The sequence below is a fragment of the Vanessa atalanta genome, chromosome 1, assembly GCF_905147765.1.
Source record: "Vanessa atalanta chromosome 1, ilVanAtal1.2, whole genome shotgun sequence".
In the NCBI taxonomy this organism is placed as follows: Eukaryota; Metazoa; Arthropoda; class Insecta; order Lepidoptera; family Nymphalidae; genus Vanessa; species Vanessa atalanta.
Window position 1 is genome coordinate 10,235,767 of NC_061871.1, and position 22,357 is coordinate 10,258,123.

Here is a 22,357-nt window from a genome sequence, read left to right on the forward strand (position 1 = left end):
GATTTATGATTTTTACAATGTAAATCTATACCTCTACGCCTATACTACATGGACCCTACCCTACCACGGAATTTCCATAACCGTGGTGACTACCCGTGGCTATCTGTCTAACATAGTAGAAAATTCTACTAGATTCTATGTGGCCTAACACTACAAAGACCTAAGTACAGCTTTTTAGTAAAATGTCAACTACAGTTTGTCATTTGCAAATCATTAAATATTAGTATTTTTTTTTTGTGCTAAAATGAAGTATTACGCAAAAGACACATGTTATATAAAACTGGCAACATCTGCTCACATAGTTTCTATTCGATTATTATCGAAAGTAAGGTTTACTGATATCGGTCCTTTTAGCACTAGGTCTTAGCATTAATTTGACACTTCGACGCTATTAATATTGGACAGGTGTAACCGATATCTCACATGGATGCAGAGATGGTTCAGTAGCAGATTAGCGCAGCTGCTTATGTCCCTCCGTCAGTGTAATCCGGTGACATGCAGAAACATAAATTTAGCTTCAATCGCGCCATCCAAAGCCCATTAATCGCGGATTCAGTGTGGACGCACCTTAAATGTATTCCTGAACGACAGGGTTGTACAGTTTAAGCTTTAAAAGCAATAAATAACATCATAATCATTATGAAAAATAACAGCCTGTAAAACTCCAACTTCAGGACAAATTTTACATTAAGAAAGTAATCTTTATTTAATAGTAATTTATTCTAGCTCCTGGGCTATCTTATACCCGCACAAAAAACATCGAATTAAATTAAAAATAAATACGATCTAAACCTTTGATTGATCTAATCTTCCGCCTAAATTAACGGAACATAAAGATCGACCTCTATATGAATCAGTTGAACGGTATTACGTAAAAGGTGCGTATTAGCTTATATATAAAACGTACCGATTAAATTTTTACAACCTTTTCAATTAATGTCGATCACAATTTTTAAATCAAATGGACATAAAGTGACAACACTCTTAACGAGCCTATAAGTATACGGTCGTAAAGATATATCATGTTTCGGCACTTGTATCTCATAGATGTTTGCATATAATTATATTTTAATGGGCTCAATATGTCTCACAGATAAAGATTTTATGGGCATAAAATATTAATCAAATTAAAACAGTTTATTAGTATCAACCCTAGGAGATAAACCCACAAGTAACATGCACACATCGGAGTACGACCACTACCGGTGTATCTCCTGAGATCTGATAAGATTCAAATAAGGGATTAGAGTGGGACGGGGATAGGATTTGCGGACAACACCTGCGTGTGTGAGTGAGATGCACGATGGGATTATCTCCCTACACACCGCGCCAAGTGGCCGTAACATATATATGTACGTGTGTTTATAAATAACGTACTTTTTGAATGTCCAGAGAGTCCGTTTAAAGGTAAGTTTTCAAGGAACATTTTAATATTTGGATCTGATAAAAAATATGTTTTTTTTTTCTGAATCATTTTAATTTTTGTTTAAAAATGGTGCCTCGTATCGCATTATAATATTTCAATATATGGAATGATGAAATTAAGTTCATTAGTTAATATGTTGAGGCTTTTAAACACCCAATACAACTTTAACTGTCAGACAAAGTCGAAAGAAGAGTATGAAATTCACATTAAACACCTAAAAATAATTTATTAATTCACGATTGTATGTAATTAAAAACTATACTAATACTTTAAATGGAAAAGTAATTGTCTGTCTGTCTGTTTGTTGCTCTTTCACGATCAAACGATTAAACAGAATTCGATGGAATTTAATAGAAAATAAGCTTAAACTCAAAGGAAGGACATGTGCTACTTTTTGTGCCTCCATCTGACGATCGCTTCTAAAACGCGAGCAAAGCCGCGGGCGACAATGAGTATATTACTATAATATAACGATATTTAGACCATTAAGGAAATTTAAAATAAGACTAAATGATCTTTGTTACCTGAAAAGAACACGTACTTTTTATAAATGATAAATTCTGTTTCAGATCGGTATCTTAATAAAACATGTTAACAAGATAATAATAATGAATAAGACTTAAAAGGTTATAAATAACAATATGTATAGTAGGTGAATATATCAGATGCTATGTTATAAAAGAGTCTCAATAATCAAATTCATTATTAAAATTTAATCCCCTTGAACTATTCTGTAAGAGCGATATCGAAACTCGTTGGTGAATTCGATATGTTTATGTCAAAAACCGATATTATAATACATTATATTACAGCAAAAATTAATGGTAATTGTCCTAATTATTGAATTATTCTCGTGTCAATAGTTTTTTTTTTTCAATAAACGAATTAATCGTCAAATTTGACATTTGTTACTGAACAACACTGGTTCGGAATTGAAATAAAAAAAATAAATGTCATCGATAATTTAAATATAGAAGCGCGTGCCTGCTTGTAAAATTTTAAACTGAATCCGGGCTAATTCTTTTTATGCTTTTTTACGTTCCACCGAACTAATCCAGCGACTTATCTTCGGTTTCCAGTTGTAAACCAAAAAAAATATGTGTACATATGAAAAAGTATTCTATTTGTAACAGTATAAGGTATAATTTAGAGCGTATGAGTTATTCGGGGGTGCGAATAGTCAATGAACCTCGCAATGGGTTACCCTAACCACGACCTACCGTAGGGTTAGGAGTATTGTCGAAGAGTGTACAAATGTTTTCCTTTTACTACTGTGTAAATATTGAAGGTTCTCGTGTTTTTACTCAGACATATAAATATTACATTATATATATAAATTTTCCGTACGTTCCGTTGTGATTGTAACTGAATTCCTCCTAAACGGTTGGACCGATTTTGATGAGATTTTTTGTGGGTAGTTTAGTGGATAGATTACGAATTTATGTTTATTACCTTCCAATTTTTTTTCGTATTTAATATGAAAAATAAAAAAGCGTATACATAGTAATATATACATCAATAGACTATAAAATCACATATATGTCATCATGTTACACGGTACAATTTAATTTAAAACTAATGTATATTATATTAGGAAGAACTGGCAAGAAAATAATTAGTCATCCTTAATACTCTTCTTCTTAATATCCAGTCAACCTGTACAGTATCTCATCGCACAAAAGCTATACATAAAAATTTGGCTTATAAATTGTTTTTGGAACTAATTAAGTTGCTTCTGGATTATCTTTAGTCTCATTTATATATAGCGAGAATATTATCTTTTTTATTGCTATTTAAAATTAATAAAGGTTAAGAATCTGATTTAATCTAATGTTTGCTCGTGCAAGGATTAATTCTGTCATCCAAATAACACGACCTCTCCTCTTAGTAGTTAGAAAAATAGTTATATAAGACTTACAGTGTATTAGTAGTGGTAGTATACAGTGAGATTGTTACCAAAAATAATAGATATTTTTGATGTTCTAATGATAATATAGAATGTATCACGTTAATCTATAAAATTTCCTGATCGGTTAGTTGTTACAATATTCTCACTTGTTATAATTAGATATCCAGGCATATATTAATCCTCAAAAACTACTAAAAAGATAGAACTCATAGTACGAATCTCAGATGACATGCCTGGATTAGTAAATGTTTATTCTAAATCTATAGAAGAATTTATGTGCGTTATAATTGTTAGTGTACGTACGTACGTTGTAAATAGTAATATAATAATAATATTTACATGTGTGCGTACATTAAAAATTAAGATACTCTCCCTTGGAAATAGTTAAGGTTTATTAGAACGTCCTCTACAGTATATGAATTATTCTCAACAAAAACGAAACTTCACGAGCCATAAAACAAATAAACAGCCGTCATTAGATTTTTTATATAAAATTTGTTTCATAAATATGGACAAGTATAACTATAGACCTCATTTTTATGTATATATTATAATGTGTAATTTATGTGAAATAAATAATAATAAATGTGAAGGTGGACTTCTCACTCATTTCGGTCACGGCGAACATTCACAAGAGAGCAGCTAATTGCGCAGTTGATGTATGTGAAACGGATGCACTCTGATGGAACGGTAATCTAATATGACCAGTAAAATCTGGACCATGATCAAGACCTATTCTACCTCCTGGCCGAGGGACGAGAGTGTAAACTTCCTAACTTCGAATTGCCGCTGAGAATTTCTAGCTAGAAAATCCTACAAATTTTTTATTGGGTCGACACTGAGTTTGAACCCAGAACGCTGGGCCCTTGAAAGCTAGCTACTAGCTTCTAATCAAGAAGTCATAAGTACCATTTAAGTGTATTACATAGGTAAATAAATATATAAATACGAGATATAGAGATTACATTAGCAGCCTGTAAATTTCTCACAGCTGGGCTAAGGCCTCCTCTCCTTTTGAGGAGAAAGCTTGGAGCATATTCAACCAAGCTGCTCCAATGCGGGTTGGTGGAATACACAAGTGGCAGAATTTCGTTGAAATTAGACATATGCGGTTTTCTCACGATGTTTTCCTTCACCACCACGACTTCAGCACGAGATGAATTATAAACACAAATTAAGCACATGCAAATTCATTCTTGCCTTGGTTTGAATCCGAAATCATCGGTTAAGAGGCACGCGTTCTAACCACTGGGCTCTCAGATATATAGATACAGAAATATCAAAGATTAATACTCAAATATTTCTTATACGAAAGCGGTATAGCGTCGACTTATCAAGGTAATTACACAGCCTTTTCATTGGTGGAATGTTTGCTTTTTGTTTACATCTACGCTCGAAATCGTTTGATGTATCTCTCATCGACTTATCCAATAACTTAATGCCACCATTGATTTTCTCTACCTTTGGTTTCTTTCAAGGTATTAGTCGAACGCCAATATTATCATATGTGATAAATTGGCTTTAGCTATTTTTGGGGTCGTGTGTTACTTGTAATGTTCAAGGAAAATACGTGGCAATTTTCGCTTTGATCTAGTGATAAATTCAGAATACTATTCTAAAGTAATTTCGCCTAACCAAACTTTTGGTTGGTTCTATTCTATATCATCGTCACTATTCTCTTAATATTTTTCCGATTGGGATTTAGGGTTGGTGCAATATATCCTTGCCCTCATCCTCAACCTTAAAACTCGCCCCTTTTTTATACATATTTACCTTCATACAGTTATATTTGAGTAAATATGTTTTACAAATGACATGTTTAATTTCCTTTATATCATTCCGTACACCGAGAATGGTTGTACATTTTCAAGCAAAAAAATATTTTTCATTACCAAACCAAACTTTTAGAGTCATCACTTATAAATATATGAAAATTACCGCTCAAAATGTATTACGTGTTTAAATAAAATAATCACTACTTCACCCTACATCCCCGCGCGCTTAAGCCAGATTTCAATAGAGTATAATCTCGCCCTAATGAATCTCCAATCCGGATTAGTGTACCCCTATAATGGCTGAACGTCGGCCGCTGCAAACGAGCGGATAAAGCTTAGAAAAACTCCAATTATTCTGATGCATCAGAGGGCAAACAATTTATTATCTCCTAAAGAGTTTCCATGTATAGGATGGAAACTGGAGAACACAGTAAAACGTTCTTAGAAGACGTACCATATTACGTGATTTACGCAAGCAGATAATTTTTATAACACCCTATATAAAGAAGACATTAAAATAAAAAAACATTTAGTGTACTAGCAAGTTGCAAGATTAAGCAGCCAGCCATTCCTCACTGATAATGTTTCACAGGTGGGTTGGTCTTCTTGTCATCATACAGATCGTTGGGACGCTAAGTTGGTTTTGACGTTATTGATGTAACCGTTTAACCGAAAAAATACCTGTCAGTTCTTACGACATCCATGGATTGAGATGGGGTGTGACTTGTATATTCGGACTTGAATCACATGAAAATGTATTTCATAATTAAAATGACTTATTATTTATTGCTTATATACGGTAAATTACTAAAAACTATTAAAAGGAGAGAGAGAAAGAAAAAATTTAAGATAGTAGTAATACGTTTTTTGTTATATGTTATGAAACAAAGCTTTATATATATATATATATATATATAATTGTGTATATCGTTAGATTGTAATCTATCTCGCGAGATTGTAAACTGCTGAAATATTGTGAACGGCGATTTAACTCAAAATAAAACGACAAAAATTTCGATAGTTTATGATATTTCGGATGGGGTAGGTTAGTGTTTTTGATTTAACTGAAAATACGCACTTCGATAGATTTTACGGTTATTGGTTACGGTTCACAATCTTTCGACAGTTCACAATCTGGCGAGATAGATTATTTATATATATGCTTATATGATATAATTAAAAAATACCTATATATTTATAATTAGTCGCTTATAATGCAATAATAATTTCAGAAGAAGTAAGAAGAGTTTTTAAAAATAAGACTACTTTTGTCTTTGTACTATTATTTATATATATTTATTGTGCATTTATCCGAAATGTAATTCGCTTTAAGGAATCGATAAACAATGAGTGACTATTCAGTTGTAATCGGAGGCCTAATCTTAATTTGAACATCTGATTCGATCTAATAAATTGTAAGGGCTGGACGACAGTAGGCTAATCCCATTGGCGGGCATTAGAACGGCTTTGTGCAGACAGATCGCGCTCGCACACCGAAATTACCTAGCAATTGGTAACCGAGTCGAATTGCCTACGGGCTCAGTCTAAATCGGCTGCAGACACTTTTATTGCTCGAGCGAAATCCCGATGACCCGGACTCCGGTCGGACCCGGCTCCGCTTTATCCCGGTCCTGTTTAATCCCGGATTTGACGTCGCTTAATCCCAACCCATGTCGGATATCGCGTCGACACAGGCGCTCTCCACACTCGTGTTATATATCGATTCTGGATTTTATTTCCACCTCCGCTGTACTCACATATCACTGTGTAAACAAACGGATCGCTTTTTCGTTTTCAATTTCGGTCTCATAAAGTAATAATGCAGTTTTATTATGATGAAATAATTCAATCTCGTCACAAGTAATCCGTAAGTATCATTGTGTCACGGGATTACGCGTCGTGAAATGCATCGCTTTCGGATATTTGAGCTCAATGATAATAAAATTGTATGCAAAAAATGAGCAGATTAATTTGTGTTTTCATTGGGTGGTGCGTTATGCGAAAAATTGAGTGCCCGGCGTACAAATGGAAATGATCGTTTCGTTACTTTATATTGTTGGATTGACATTCATAAATTAAATAATTCTTTTCAATACCAACGTTTAAAATTTAATTGATTATTTCATAACATAATATTGTAGAAAGTGTGAATTGTTGACTATTGCTATTTTATTACTTCATTTGTGTTCCATTGGATATAAAATAAGAACTACAGATGGTCGAGCTTTGTGCAGGTGGATCTGAGTGTGTATCTCGCAATAATACTTTTTATTGCTAAGCGAGTAAGGTCTTAGATCCCCTGCATATTGATGCATCGACGGTGTATGTATTTGTTTTTACTTCTTACAGTATTATCTCCACGTAACACGACAATCAAGGACAACCATTTTCTCATCTGCCTTCCTAAAATAAATTTAAATTAAGAACACTGGACTAACATAACAATCCCGCAAATATAAATATATTTAATACCTTATATAATAGCTTTTAGTTCGTGGAATACAAAATTATAACTTCATTTACGTTGCTCCTATAGATAAATGAATGATTGAAAAGATGTACTCACTGGTTGATATTAAATGATAGGTACATTTGCGAGGCGAGCCGCGCACACACGGGATTCTGGAAATTCATAATAATATTCCGTGTTTAGAAGCCAAAATTATATTTGATGGTAAAGTGAATAGTCGCCTATTCCCATTTTAATGAGGATTATAGTTTCTAGTGCATTTAGAGCACTTCGCGCGGTAAAATTAATTACTAAATCGGGTCTGTCTGCGTCGCGCCGCCCGCCCGCGTCTAAATACAGCGCGATTCAAAGCTTCGCTCTCACATTTGCACGCAATTTGCCTGTTCGCTAATCTAATCCTCTATTCCTTTCATAATACTCGTATCCCCTTAATGTATCGAATTATTAATATTTTTCAGTACAGCTTCCTTTGATCTTACTATGAACTTATTAGTTCCTTGTCAATATAATTACTAGGGTCGATTTCAAGATTACAATATCATAATTCGTTTATTAGATTCAGATTGTAATTCTTGATTTGCGATTATAATTACGTAAATGGAATTTTAAATATATATATTTTAATAATGGAAATAATAAATCACTAAGTTATATCATACGCGTTAATACAGTTACATAATTATCGGTCGTAAATTATAATCTGGCAATTATCGAAGCGTCCGTTGGTTCGCACCGAGATCAAAGTATACATTCAAATTTGTATCCAAAATCACTAATGACCTGCGCTCGCAACTAAACATTAGGACAATTTAGGCGATAATGCCTCTAAGTCCGCTTCTATACTGGGCGGTATTACCGCGCGATGTTAATTAGTCGCTCTGCGTGCCCGCGACCTAACAGGCTTTTAACTTTTCAAATGCGTTCATTAAGTGCATAGAGATTATTTGGTTGCCATTTCAACCGATATCGATTTAGAATTGTGTGGTTTTAGTGATGTGCCAGTCTATACGTTTATCTACTAAATTATTAAATGTTTCGACAGCAACGAATGGCGAATGCTAATCCGTGTTGATGGGTGCTATTTAATGTGTTTTGGTCGGCCATTACGCAACTCGGTTCTTTTTTATGTAAATCACGAATTTAGGATTAATTAGTAAATATGTTAATTTGGACATATTCATATATTACATATCGCACGAGGATTTTCTTCGGTATTCGATTCGAATTTTAAAATAATATTAATAATAGTCGTCGAAGACGAGGATTATCTATCATAAATATTATTTTTATTTATGTTGAATAAAATGACACCTACCAAACAACATTTTGCAAAGGCATTCCTATTCATTATATTTGAAGGAATAATTACTCATAGGTCATTGATTTTTATATACAACAAGTATGAACGATATGTTTTACATTACATACATTAGCCCTTTGAAGAGAAGGTTTTGGAGCATATTCGACCACGCAGCTCCAATGCGGGTTGGTAGAATAAACACGTGGCAAAATTTCGTTGAAATTAGACACATGCAGATTTCCTCACGATGTTTTACTTCTGATCTGATGAATTATAAACACAAGTTAAGCACATAAAAATTCAGTGGTGCCTGCCTGGGTTTGAATTCGAAATCATCGGTTAAGAAGAGTTCTAACGACTGGGCCATCTCGGCTCATGTTACATATCATGTTTAAATTAGCACAAAGTGATTCAATGTCTAGTAACACTATAAAGTATAAACTATTGTATACGGTCCGTGAAGGCAAAGTTCGGCACAAAATTGTTTCTAATCCAATATCCAGTCGTAAGCTTGCCTCACAATCGAGTTACCTCTCGATTACAGAGTTTACTTAACTTTTTGCTAAAAGCTTCTATGGTTGTATTCACCTAACACAATTTGCATAAATATTTAACGAATTAAAATCGATATTATTTTAAATTCAGAACTCTGTTGTTACCTCAATAATATATAAGCTTGTGTATTTTTTCGCACTGAAAAGGCAAAAATAGACGGCTTAAAAATTTTGGAATAAATTATTCTTTTGAGTGAAACTACTGTGAATGAAATATAACTATGAGAGAACGGTGAATGAGTGAAAGGTCTTGAGTAATTTTTAAACCATATATTATAAAAAAAAAAAACGAGTCATTGGCGCATAGGAAACAATGTCAACTATGAAAACATGATAGGTATTATGGATAAACCAAAATTATTATAAAGTTAGTCTTTGTGGAGAAGTCTAAGTAAGTAGAAACATGGATGAGAACCGAAGATTCTAATAAACCGCGGGTTCAAATACAGCAATATATACGTGTTCGTAATTTATCGCGCACTTTATATAATAAAAGTATATACATGTGAACGACCCATATTACAAAGCGTGGTTTAATACACTCGAAACATTTTTCTGAAGAAACAGCACAGCAGTGAAACATTAACAAGCTGTAATTTTTGTAAACACTAGATTAATTCGAATAACAATGAAAACACAGTAACTATTTCTAACAAGAAACAATGTAAGCAACGAAGACACAGCCAGTATTATGGATAGGTGTAGTTATCTAACAGTGTCTTGGGGGTAAAGCCGGCCTAATCCATGTCCGATCCGTAGAGCCGCAAGACGCCGCTTGTTGCTCGCCAGTGGGGCTTCACGAACTATAAACCTTACGATGTAGAAAAATTGTCGCACAATGATGTATTATGAACTTCTTAGTCTTATTGACAATTAAAAATATGAGATATTGAACCATAAATTTATTTGTAATAATAATTTAAACAACAGTTTGAAAGAATAATAATCACGCCCATCGTTGATCGTTGATTGGATTCATCAAATAAAAGAAACGAGTTAAAAACACAAAAAAATTATTGTATTGTCATTATCTAAGTAATATATAAAATATAAGCACAGAGAAGTAATTTTTAATAAATTAGTTTTGTAATGAAAATTAATTCGTAATTCTTCTGATTTATATTAAACCAATCAGCATCAAATATGTTCTTATCCTTATACGTGTTCCTGAGACAGGTTCACGCATCAAAGAAAATTATTTTTTTATAGAATTGAACACGATGATAAACATACATATCTTAGCCTAATATGTTTTACAGTTTTGATTGTAGAATTGGTTGTTTAAAAATTTTGCATTAAGATTCCATCTCCCCAAAGGCCTAACCACCGTTGGATTTAGTAAACCGCCCGACGCACATCGTTCCAGATTAATTATTTATGGCAGGCCCCCCACTGCCCGCAGGGTAGATTTAGCTCCCAGACGTTCTGCGATTTCTCTCATGCAAAGTACTCGTCTTAAACCAAAATTGACGGACAAAGTTAAATATTTGCGAATAGTATTTATGTATGGGTTATTAAAGTCGCTTTTCCTTTATCTGAATAATTTAAACGTCCTTTGTCTTCAATGTCCGGCGTAAAGATCCCAGGGTTTGCGATGACCACCTTGTCATGGCGAGCTTCGCTTTAAATCTACGTTGCATCTTTGCCTTAGGTAATCGCTTAAGCCCGGCTCGCCGGGGCTGCCGAATAATGAAAATCTATTCATAGTAGCGTTGATTAAATATTGTCTTGGTTCTACTTATGTTACCGGAAAATCGATAAAAGGTATACGCAGCCCTCCGTTAGGTATCGAGTTATGTGACGTTTTAATCCTTAAGGCGTAGCAAAGCACGTAATATGTAGAAACCTTCTTAACCTAACAGGATTATCGTGCAGAGGCACGCATTTCAGGGCCGGATCACTCGTCACCATGGGCTCGGCTAAGACACAGATTTTATTACACAAATGAGATTAATATACGAACGAACACGACGTAACGTAAATAGACTCTTAAACATACTCGTTCGTTAAACAAGGACAAGTCAAAGTCGAATACATTTGTGTCGAAGTCTTGTTCACGGGTACGTGGCATATTGAAAGATTTTCCGCTGCTCCAAGGAGCGTATGATACTTTTGCCATGACAATTAAAATGGAAACAGTGTTCCCTCAAAAAGGTTATTTGTTAAACGAAGACAATCGTCGCTCCGGGTGAAAACTGACAAACGATGTTACGATAGCGAACGTCTAAACCGAGCTTTTGAACTTCTTTGACGGGTAGAAGTCGATAAGCGAACCGTGGCGTATTGTGTTTGTAGCGATTTTAACAATAGCGTTCGTTTCGCGAGTTTTCACCCAGTCGTAAGTGGGTAAATGTGTTACCGATTGACGAGGGACGGGACAAAAGGCTGAACGACGCGACGCGTGTATTCACTGTAACTTACCGCAAGAGCAGCTAAGATAATGATGACGTTTCCTCGTACCAACCCCTGTTCATTGCTACCCGTAAATTAATTAGGCCGCTTGCAACTCTTGATATTAGATAGAAATTTAGAAGGAAGATTTTATTTTTTGAAATCCAATCTTGCGCGGCTTAATGCGTTTCTAATAAATTTATAAAGTCGTATGATAAATTTATTTATTAATCTTGTTCATCAGGTTTTCGAGATGATAAATTAAATTATCACCAAAATCTAACCAGGTCAGCGGAGGCATATTGCTTTATGTATGCTTTGGTCTTTGAGAAACTATCATTGATCTGAAACACCTAAAGAGTAGAACACATGAATCGCAATAATTGTAAAATTAATTTAGCTATTTAAAATTTTAATAAAATCTATTTAATAAATAAAATAATTGTTTACAAGCAGAAACTAATGAAATCCTATTAAAAAAATGTCAGTACCGAAATTTCAGTTTCACATCAATACATTTAGCTACGTGTCTTATTTACGCGTGTTACTTTCGTCCTTTGATAATCAGTTGTTGCGTATGTAGACAGACACACAAATGTAAATATACACCAAATTAAGTTACACACAAATAGGTCATTCAACAAAAGATGAAATGTTTCTTAATTAAAACCGCAAACGCTTGACAGCTTGTAACGCCTCCGTAATAATTGTTACAGTTATCTCGAGGGGTGATACAAGATTCAGTTGTCATGGCATCAGATAAATTGATAGGCTACTTTTGTAACGGAGATGAATTATTTTCATCCCCCTGATGTTTTGATTTTGAATATTTCCAAAATCGCAATATACACATAACATACTTAGGTTAATGTAGGTAAATTGAGTGTCATTAACTCTACTCGCGTGGTTTTTTTTCGTTAATTATCACCTGTTCATCTGGGCTTGAAACTATGTGTGTAAAATCTATGTTAATTGATATATTAATTAATTATTTTGCCACGACCACACAGATTAATTTCCTTAAGTACCGGAAGTAAAGCCTAGATGGACCATTGAAACTCGAATTTTAAGCAAAGGTTCCGGATTCAAATCTTGTCAAGCACCACTGAATATTCATGTGCTTAATTTGTGTTTATAATTCATCTCGTGCGCGCCACTGAAGGAAAACTACATGTGTTTGATAAAAATCTAGCGCAAGCTCCTTGGTAGTCCAGCAATAAAATATTAACAGAATATTCAAACCTACTATCGGAAGTAGATATTATTTAGTAGATGTAATTTAACAGCATATCATAAAATATTTTGCTTTAAAAGCAAATAAATAGGATATTAACGCGATAAAATGCTTATTTTTTTTTTTTTTGATAAAACTCGTTTTGACACCGTGCTTTTTAAGTATTTTCCTCAATAAAGACATATAATTATGTAGAATATATACGCTAGATTCAAAAATATCTGGTTTAGGCGCTAATCGCCCACGCGACAATCTGTGTTTTTTTTAAATCTTGCCTGTAATTGGTATTTTTGTAACGGGTTGTATAAAATATTTCTTTTAAAATAAAAAAATAAACAATTCGTTTTTTTACGAATGGTTAAATCGTCAAATGAATCTACTACTACCAGTCTTCAGATACTCTTTCTATCCTATATAGCCTATCCTTCGAAGACCTCAGTAGCTTCAGTAGCTACTGTCAATAGTGAGCTAATAGTGACTTCCGCATTCTGCTATAATAATTCTACTTTCGGCATTCGGATATCACATGAAAACTTAGATGTTTGTGTAAGTTAGATTATATTTTTCTAAATAACGTCTGTTTACTCTTGTTTAGGTATTCACGTTTATAAAATAATATTCTTAATATTATTTTATAAACGTGGATTTTGAAAGGCCATTGTTAAAATTATTCACCTGACGTTATTCACGTTTGACGACCTCCGTGGTCGAGTAGTGTGTACACCGGTTTTCATGGGTACGCCACTCCGAGGTCTCTGGTTCGATTCCCGGCCGAGTCGATGTAGAAAAAGTTCATTAGTTTTCTATGTTGTCTTGGGTCTGGGTGTTTGTGGTACCGTCTTTACTTCTGATTTTCCATAACACAAGTGCTTTAGTTACTCACATTGGGATCAGAGTAATGTATCTAATGTTGTAAAAACAAAAAAAAAAAAAACAAAATTCAATGTCTTGGATATTTTGGAAATATGAATTGCATAGAACAAATGGATTGCCTTCATAACATCACCGTTCCTTGGAATATTTTTCTCATGATTTGTTCTACAACATTATACCAGTAGATAAGATGATGGAGTGGATTGGTTTAGAAAAGTGAATGAATAGCGTGCACAAGGCACTAAAATGTTATATGTGTTGGCTAGTTTCACTAAAGAATGGTCGCAGTGGATTGAATCAGCCAGGAGATTGCTAAATTGAAAGAGAATAATTTAAATTCTCATTGTAATAAATAAGAATAAAATAAAACCTATTAAAAATATATATCATAAAATAAATGTGACTCTTTAATCTCTTAATATAAATAAATGGCTTTTGAAATGGGATACTACTAATTAGCAATTAAAATAAGTACACAAGAAAAGTATATCTGCCGTATATATATATTTAATAAACGAAAATTATATAACGAAAAAAAAAATCAACAGTTCCATAGACTATGACTATATCGAATAGGAAAAGATTAACGCCTTAAGCTACATTTATAAAATTGGATATCTTAATAATATTAAATTAAAAATTATAATTCAAACCGCTTGAACCTTCAGAAAATATTTGAGTGACGTCAGCGACAAAATCTAGTAATCAATTAAACAAATATCAAGTCAATCTGACCACTTCTTAATAATGTATAATGTTTATTCATGAAACGGCACGTGGACGCTATTAATATTTTAATATATATTATTCCGACACATACTAAATACTCGTTTTAAAGAAATAAATATATACAAAAGATTCCTTAATAGTTGAAGGACGATTGAAACGATTGTAAATATTACGGGCTACGGGCTATGTCCTAGTCGATAAATATCCGCTCAGACTTTTAATTATTGGATTTAGTTTGTTAATAATGAATTTAAACTCAGTAATAACCAGTTTTTACAAAATTGAATATATTTATTTTAAAAATTAAGCGCTTTAAAGGCGCTTCGTTCCGTGAACAAAATTTTAACACAGTTCTAGATACACGTAGAACTTAAATACGAATTTAACATAAAACAAAAAAAATATTTAGAGATTTTTATTAAAGGATATAATATGTTTTATCAGCTATCTTGTTTGGTTCTGTAGATTTTTATTCTAGAGCAAAAATATGAATATCGAAAATACAAATATTATCTCTTATATACTACGCAAAGGATTTTGTTGCTCTTTATATGTATACTACAGGCATATCATAGTAGGGAAAAGCAGAGAATTTCAACTTCACCATATGAGTGAGACCTATACAAGAGCCGGGATGAGTAGCTAGCTTTATACATAAGATCGACGTCGATATCAGTTTGAGATTAATACTATCGATCGATCACCGCGAAATTTTACACATATTATACGTATTTTTCCACCAATTTTTTATCATCCACCACTAGATGGCGCTGTACATAAAAAAAAATTCCGTTCAACTGATCGCCCTGATAATGGTTATACTTTTTTAGTCAAATTGTATTTTGGCAATTTGACTATAATTTATATAAAAACGTATTGCAAAGCATGCCAGGCGTTTGCTAGTAGATATATGAAAGTGACATGTCCGGATTACCTACGCACAGATTGACATAACTATGAAACATGAAAACATGAAGAGAAGACCTTCGTTTCATAATGGGCGCACTGAGAAATTTTGATTTTAATGGGGTTCCGCATCCCCAGAATCTTCGACTTAATCCAATCGATCCGTTCAAAGTGTCTTTCACTTTAACACATCAAGACAAATAATTATAATGGTAGGTATGTATTTAGGATGAGAACAATGCTAATGTTTTTTTAAATGAGGTCTAGCATTTTAAAAATTCGTTTCCAATCCTAATTTTGAAATATCAATTGGTTACGAAGAATATATGTGTATTTAAATATGAACATATGATATTAAATAATGCAGACAAGTCGTAGAAACTTGAAGCTTAGGTTTTTTAAGGGTATGAATGATGCAACGGTTAAGTAACTATCTGTATACTATTATACTCATATGTTATATTGTTTAGTTGAGAATTAGTCCGTCTGAGGGTCAGGTGAAAGTTTGGGGCTCTGAAAGGGGATTATTGGACGAGCTTAGGCATTAGCCATACGTCACTCTGCGCTTCCTTACTGAATTTAATAATGAAATTTGTTCTTGCCCTGTGAAAGCTTATCGTTTTATAATTAATTTAGTAAATTATATATTAACCAACTTTGTATCAGTTCTCTAGTGTTGTTCTGCAAATATTCAAAACCGATAATAGTACCGGAAATAGTAAAAACCGTTTAATGGTACACTATTTTGATTCACGTAATCTTCAAGTATTATAATTTATATTGCGAATGTCTTATATGACTTTTAACATTTCACGATCGCGTTCTGCGGTGAGTATCGAGTTTGAATATTTCTATTTGACGAATAGTGATGTTTCTAGTTTTCAAAATATTCTTAAATACGTAATTTAAATAAAACGAACGCGTTTCGGTCGTTAGTCTAGACATTTCAGTACCGGATTCAAATTATTATCAAACGACACCTAATATTTTATGTACGTTTTAAAACGTAATTTATTTAAACGCATTTTTTATATTATAGTGCGACAAGTCGAAAAAGTCGACACAGATGTGACATTCCTATTATGCTTGTATAACACATAATTTACACGAACAACACGTTCAGTTAGACACGAACGCACGCGATTACTCGTATTTGCTAGGCTTCAGCATCCGGCACGCCACGATTTATCCGCTAAGTAGATCATCGCTCACGAAAGCGACTCACGCGAATCCTATTGAATCCCTTGCTGTGTCATACACTCATATCTATTTTTTTTAATCTTGTTAACATAACGATATGTATTGAGTTGTATGATTTCGTAAAATGACTAATTTGTATGTCGTATACATTTAAACGAACTACAGATATTTTAATTATAATTATATACATATATACAAATAGCGTTTAGAATTATATCCATACAGACATGTAATCATTCATCACGATCATATATTTTTTCAAATATAAAAAATGCATATTTTTAATATAAATTGTTATCGTTTTTTAATCGATGAAATAAATTTGTTTATTAATTATTATTAATTAAATTTACACCCACGCCGACACCCTCATTTGCCAAAACTTGTCTTATGAATGTTAAAGTGTGCTTAGATTACACAATCGAAAGATTTTTATTATATGAAGTTTTTGTTAAATAACGATGCAATAAAGGCTCATTCGATACCATACACGTATGGACTCGGATTGATATTGACACCGACTACGTAGCTGTAAGCTCAGTATAGTCAATCCATTGAACCGAGATCCGAGATATATATTAAAATAATCCATTATCCACTTATGGTCATAATTTAATATTTACGGTTAATTAATGTACGTGCGATCAATTGTAAATTGATGCGGTAATTAAGAAGTTAGTATTCTTAGATTGTATAATTTATCTAATTTGATTTATGGCTAATATTGAGAGAGATTTGTATATGCTTATCAATATAATGAAGTATGATTGATAATTTATATATTTTTAAATAATTTGTCTTGCTGCGTTCGTGTTTAAGATTAACATACGGAACTTAAATACATTTCGAACGCGTTCATTAGTCCGAGTTAAAGATCGAGATATACCCACACCCCTCTCCGCCTTTAAAATTAATTTATCCTAGAAGAAACCTCTTCGAAATATAGGCTGTAAATTAGTTCTATTTCAAAGTTATCTGTTGACAAATAAAATAAATTGTGATATGAACTTAAAAAAAGAACAGCGAAAACAAACAATAAATGATTATCTAACTGAATTATTTTAATTAATATATATTTTTAATCTGTGTATATACAATATATATATATATATATATATACATATATATATATATATATATTGTTCGGATTCAGTACAACAAAATTGTGTGGAAAATTTCATATTTATTAAGTAAAACTGGTTTCAAATTCAGTTGCAAGATTTGACCCACACGTGGTAACGATGTGACGTTTATTTTACTTGTGACGTCAGCGTTCTAGTACTGATTTATGTGATTTATATTTTAAAGCTCTTACTTAAACCATTTTATTGTTTACGTCATTCATTTATTTTAAAATCACAAAGCGATTTTGTCATATTTAATAATTTTAATATCAATAGTTTTAAATATAATTCTATGTACGCTGTTATGTAAATAATAGACTCTCTATGAAATGTATATAATCGTCATGTACTTAAGACTATCTTCCCGTCAAGCCGTCAACGTACTTAGCAAACTTAATTCCCAAAGTCTACAGTTAAAATTCACACTACTCGTACGCTTCTTGACATCGTACCCTTTGTTAACTGAACTCTTTTCAAGAGCGCTTAGATCGGCTAAGCTTTCGCCCCCTCTCCCTCACTCGAGGGGAGCTAAGTATCTGTCGTTCTCTCTCTATCAACCTAATTGCTGTTTTATGTTAGCTAATGAACATCGTACTCGGCTTCGCAATTTACAGAACAAGTTCTTCAGGCGATTAGCGTCCTAGTTAGAAGTGTCTAATCTTGTCTATTAGAAGATGACTACATGTATATCGAGCAAGACGAATTTTCAGTTGTAAAGACTGCGTATGTACATACACACACGCACACACAAACACACACACACACACACACACACACACACACACATATATATATATATAAAGTTCGCAACTACCGCGAGTTTAGGCCTTGTAGGGGAATATCTAGACAAGAACAATCAATAACGTTTTATGTATCTGTCCGGACTTGAACCTAGAACCTTGGGATCTGCAACTTATAAGCTACAGGACCAAATATATCTGGATCATGTACTAACATATATATTATATATAATTAATGTATTAATTGTATATGATAAACACAAAATAATAATAAGTTGAAAATTAATGGTCGAAAATCCGTTATAATGATGAAATTTTTTATTTAGCGTTTTAGTTCGTCTTGTGAATATTATAATCTGCAAATATTTTATAATCATGATTAATTCAAATACAAATCAAGCACGAGATAATACGTTATGTTAATTCGCTAAACCAGTTAAAACATATTTAATTAATACTGAATTCAAGTTCTAGCTAAAATTTTTACGAGTTTTTTTTTTTAAAGTGATACCACTATTTTACTATGTCAGATGACTCAAGAAAGTATGCCGAAATGACTAAAGATACCAACATTACTTATTAAAACATTTTGTATCGAAATTAATAATCTACTTTCACATTTCTCATTAAATTAAAATTTCATTAAGCTTAAACTATTATTCGCCTTTGTCCGATTCGATGTATCTCCAGTTATTAATAAAGCCCAGAGAACCAAAGCCTGGGCTTAGTGACCACGGTCCGCGCCGTAGAGTCCACGACTAAATCTCACTAATCCGAGCGCAATATTACAGCATAGGTGCTAACCTCGAACAACCCCAGAAATCTCACCTAAACAACTTTCCGACTAAAACTATTGAAAGTTACTTTACACGATTACCATGCTACAGAAATTTAGACTATTTAAAAGGTTTACAACTTTCCCGACTAAGCACGCGTAGTTAAGAGATTAATGCGGCTGAAATATATAATATTCCAAAAGCCACCGTATTACCGAGCCGCCTGGATAGTCTTATGCAGATTCGATACTCGAATACCTATTGTTTCATATAAATATCTATGTTTAATAAAGTGACTGTAAATTTAAAAGTAACTCTGTCTGTCTGTCGCTGTTTTATAGTCAAACCGATGAATAGAATTTGATGAAATTTGGATTGAAGAAACCTTGAAAACCAAGGTATCTGACGATCAGACCCCAAAATGCGAGCGAAGTCGTAGGCGACAACTATTTGTTGGTAAATTCTCGTTTAGCCCGTCAGTGTGTTTCGAGTTTCATTGTGTTAGTTACTTGCCTAGAATGAACATTGTAATTATTATTTCCTTTTAGTTGCCTTGTAAAAATAGTCTACGAGGAAAGGGTTTCTCTTGAATTTTATGGTACACTTTAACTCATCTGAGTAAAAAAGAGCAGTGAGGCAAAAACTATTTAATATCGTGTTAAAGAAGCGTCTCACAAAGACGGATGGTAAGAGCATCGGCACAAAGCAATCTCGGGACGGCCGCGCCGACATAGAACAAGGATTAATTATTATTTTAACATTTCTCTCGGTTTTTTGCCGCGCTCGCAAGCAAGTCGAAAGCATTGCTTTTTCACTTGAAAAGTTGCTAAATAATTAAGACGCCTTCTTAACGACAACGTTTCGACGTCTACCGCTTAATTTTCTGATTTTTCAGTCAGCTACTAAGGGAGGAAGTTTTTCCTTTATATTATTTATAAATTCAAAAGAAAAGACCTCTTAAAATTCAATCAATTTTTTTTAAAAGACTTTTTCAAGATTTGGTGTGTTTTTTGGTGGCTTACCAAAGAGCCGCTACTATCTATTTGTCTGGGATCTGTACAATTTATAAGTCTATTTAAATAGAAAATAGTGTATTTGTGTAATATTTTAGGAAGAAATAACTAACAAACTAACTAACTTTCAAAAAATCTCCAGCATCTAACACACTTAACGAATAAAGCAAATTTATATTCAAATGGGAAAATCATTTTTTCAGTTAATATATCCTATGAATCAAAACTATAGTCATTATTTTTCTTCAGGTAAAACCCTGCCAGTTCACTGCGTAGTGGAAGCTGTTGCGTCTCTGGAAGAGGGCGCTTGGAGAAGACGAGCTGTTGTGGAGACGGACAGCTATGTGATTATCCCCGCTGCGACAGCCTTTCACGAACTCGTACCAGCTGCTATGATGAGGTTGGGATATCCTCATGAATTGGCTGCCTCTGCCAAGGGTACATAAATCTTTAATAATTATACAATAGTTAAATTGATATTAAAACAGCCTTAAAGAATACCTAATTAAATTTAACTCTAGCTATACCTCACTTGATACGCTCATACAAAATACTTGTGAATTGTCATTTTACAAGATAAACTAATTGCAAATATGTAACCGTCTTGACGAGTAAATTACTAGAACAGTCCTGCAAGAAAGTTAATCTTATTCAATTATTAATCATATATGATTATATTATTATATTAAAATATGTTATTGTTATCAGGATCAGTGGTCATAAACAATTGGAAGCCGCTTCCATTCGAGCGTATATCGGATGGACCACTAGCAACCGTCGGCGAAGTATTGGGAGAGCTGACAACAGTAGCAACTCTTCGAATCCAGTTGCTGAGACCTAGACCGACTCCTCTCCAGGACATCAAAGATAAGCTGCTGAGACTGCTGCTGGTACAGAGTAGACCTCTGTTAATGTCCACGGGGTGTCCCTTAGATGAGGTAAATTATTTAAAACTATTTTTGATCTATTGTGATAATATTGAGATTATTTAACTCTAATATGCATGGCTTTAAAATACCCAACATTATTTTAACGATTAAGCATTTAAACAATTTCAATTGGCATAGGCACCAAAAGTCTGTGCAGTTTATCGATCGGTCTCTCAATTTCAGTCAAGTCGAATGTGAGTAAAATTCAATTGTATATAAACTCAATAAGCAATGGCGCAAAACATATATTGTATGCCATACCCCATTTAACATTGAATATATTTACGCAGTCGTAATACTAAAACAAATATTTGCGAATAACGCGGTATGAAGCGTTAAAACTGGATTCTTGGCGACAAAGCGCGTTCGGTACACTGAGCTGAGCCAGATTCCCACTGTCCCGGCAATGTTACGTTCTTTAATACCTGAATGTAACCCCGACCCGTACACAATACACCCCTACTAAACCTCCCCCCTTATTACCGGGCAACTCATTGTTTTCAATATTTAAGCCCCTGAACTGCTAACTGAATGCTACCAATTGAAATATTTACAGTGGCTATAGGATTACTATTGTTGCTATGTTATTTAATAATTGTTTAATTGTTTTTATTAAAATATACGTGTATATATATTTAACAATTATTTTTTTTTAATTTAATATACATTTACCATTTTAATATTAGATAGTATTTTTTTAAGACGCTTCCTAATTAAAAATACGAATGTAGGTAATACTGTTTGTAATTTTATAAGCGCTTTGCCTTTAAGAAGAGCCTTATTTATACATTTCCATTCATTAGGCAAACATCTTATAAGCTTCATTTCGACTTTTAAGTATTTCTCAAAACATCACATAAACGTGCTCATCAGCTTGGATTTGAAGAACTCGCGATGAAGACAGATTATCAAACTCCCACTAAGTAGACATACAATTTAGGAGGTCGTTATAATTTGCGAGGTTACGTCTAAGTCCCTGCTAATAAGGATCATCAAACGAGGGAAGAA

General features: G+C 33.2%; 1 protein-coding gene across 1 annotated transcript in view; it reads left to right on the top strand.

Moving 5' to 3' along the window:
• Nucleotides 1-22,357, top strand: part of LOC125067075 (homeobox protein dve-1) — a 77,259-nt gene that overhangs the window by 49,208 nt on the left and 5,694 nt on the right. The window contains exons 3-4 of the mRNA XM_047675458.1: nucleotides 20,670-20,858; nucleotides 21,129-21,358. Coding sequence (XP_047531414.1) covers nucleotides 20,670-20,858; nucleotides 21,129-21,358 — 419 coding nt within the window. The remainder of the gene's footprint in view (nucleotides 1-20,669; nucleotides 20,859-21,128; nucleotides 21,359-22,357) is intronic.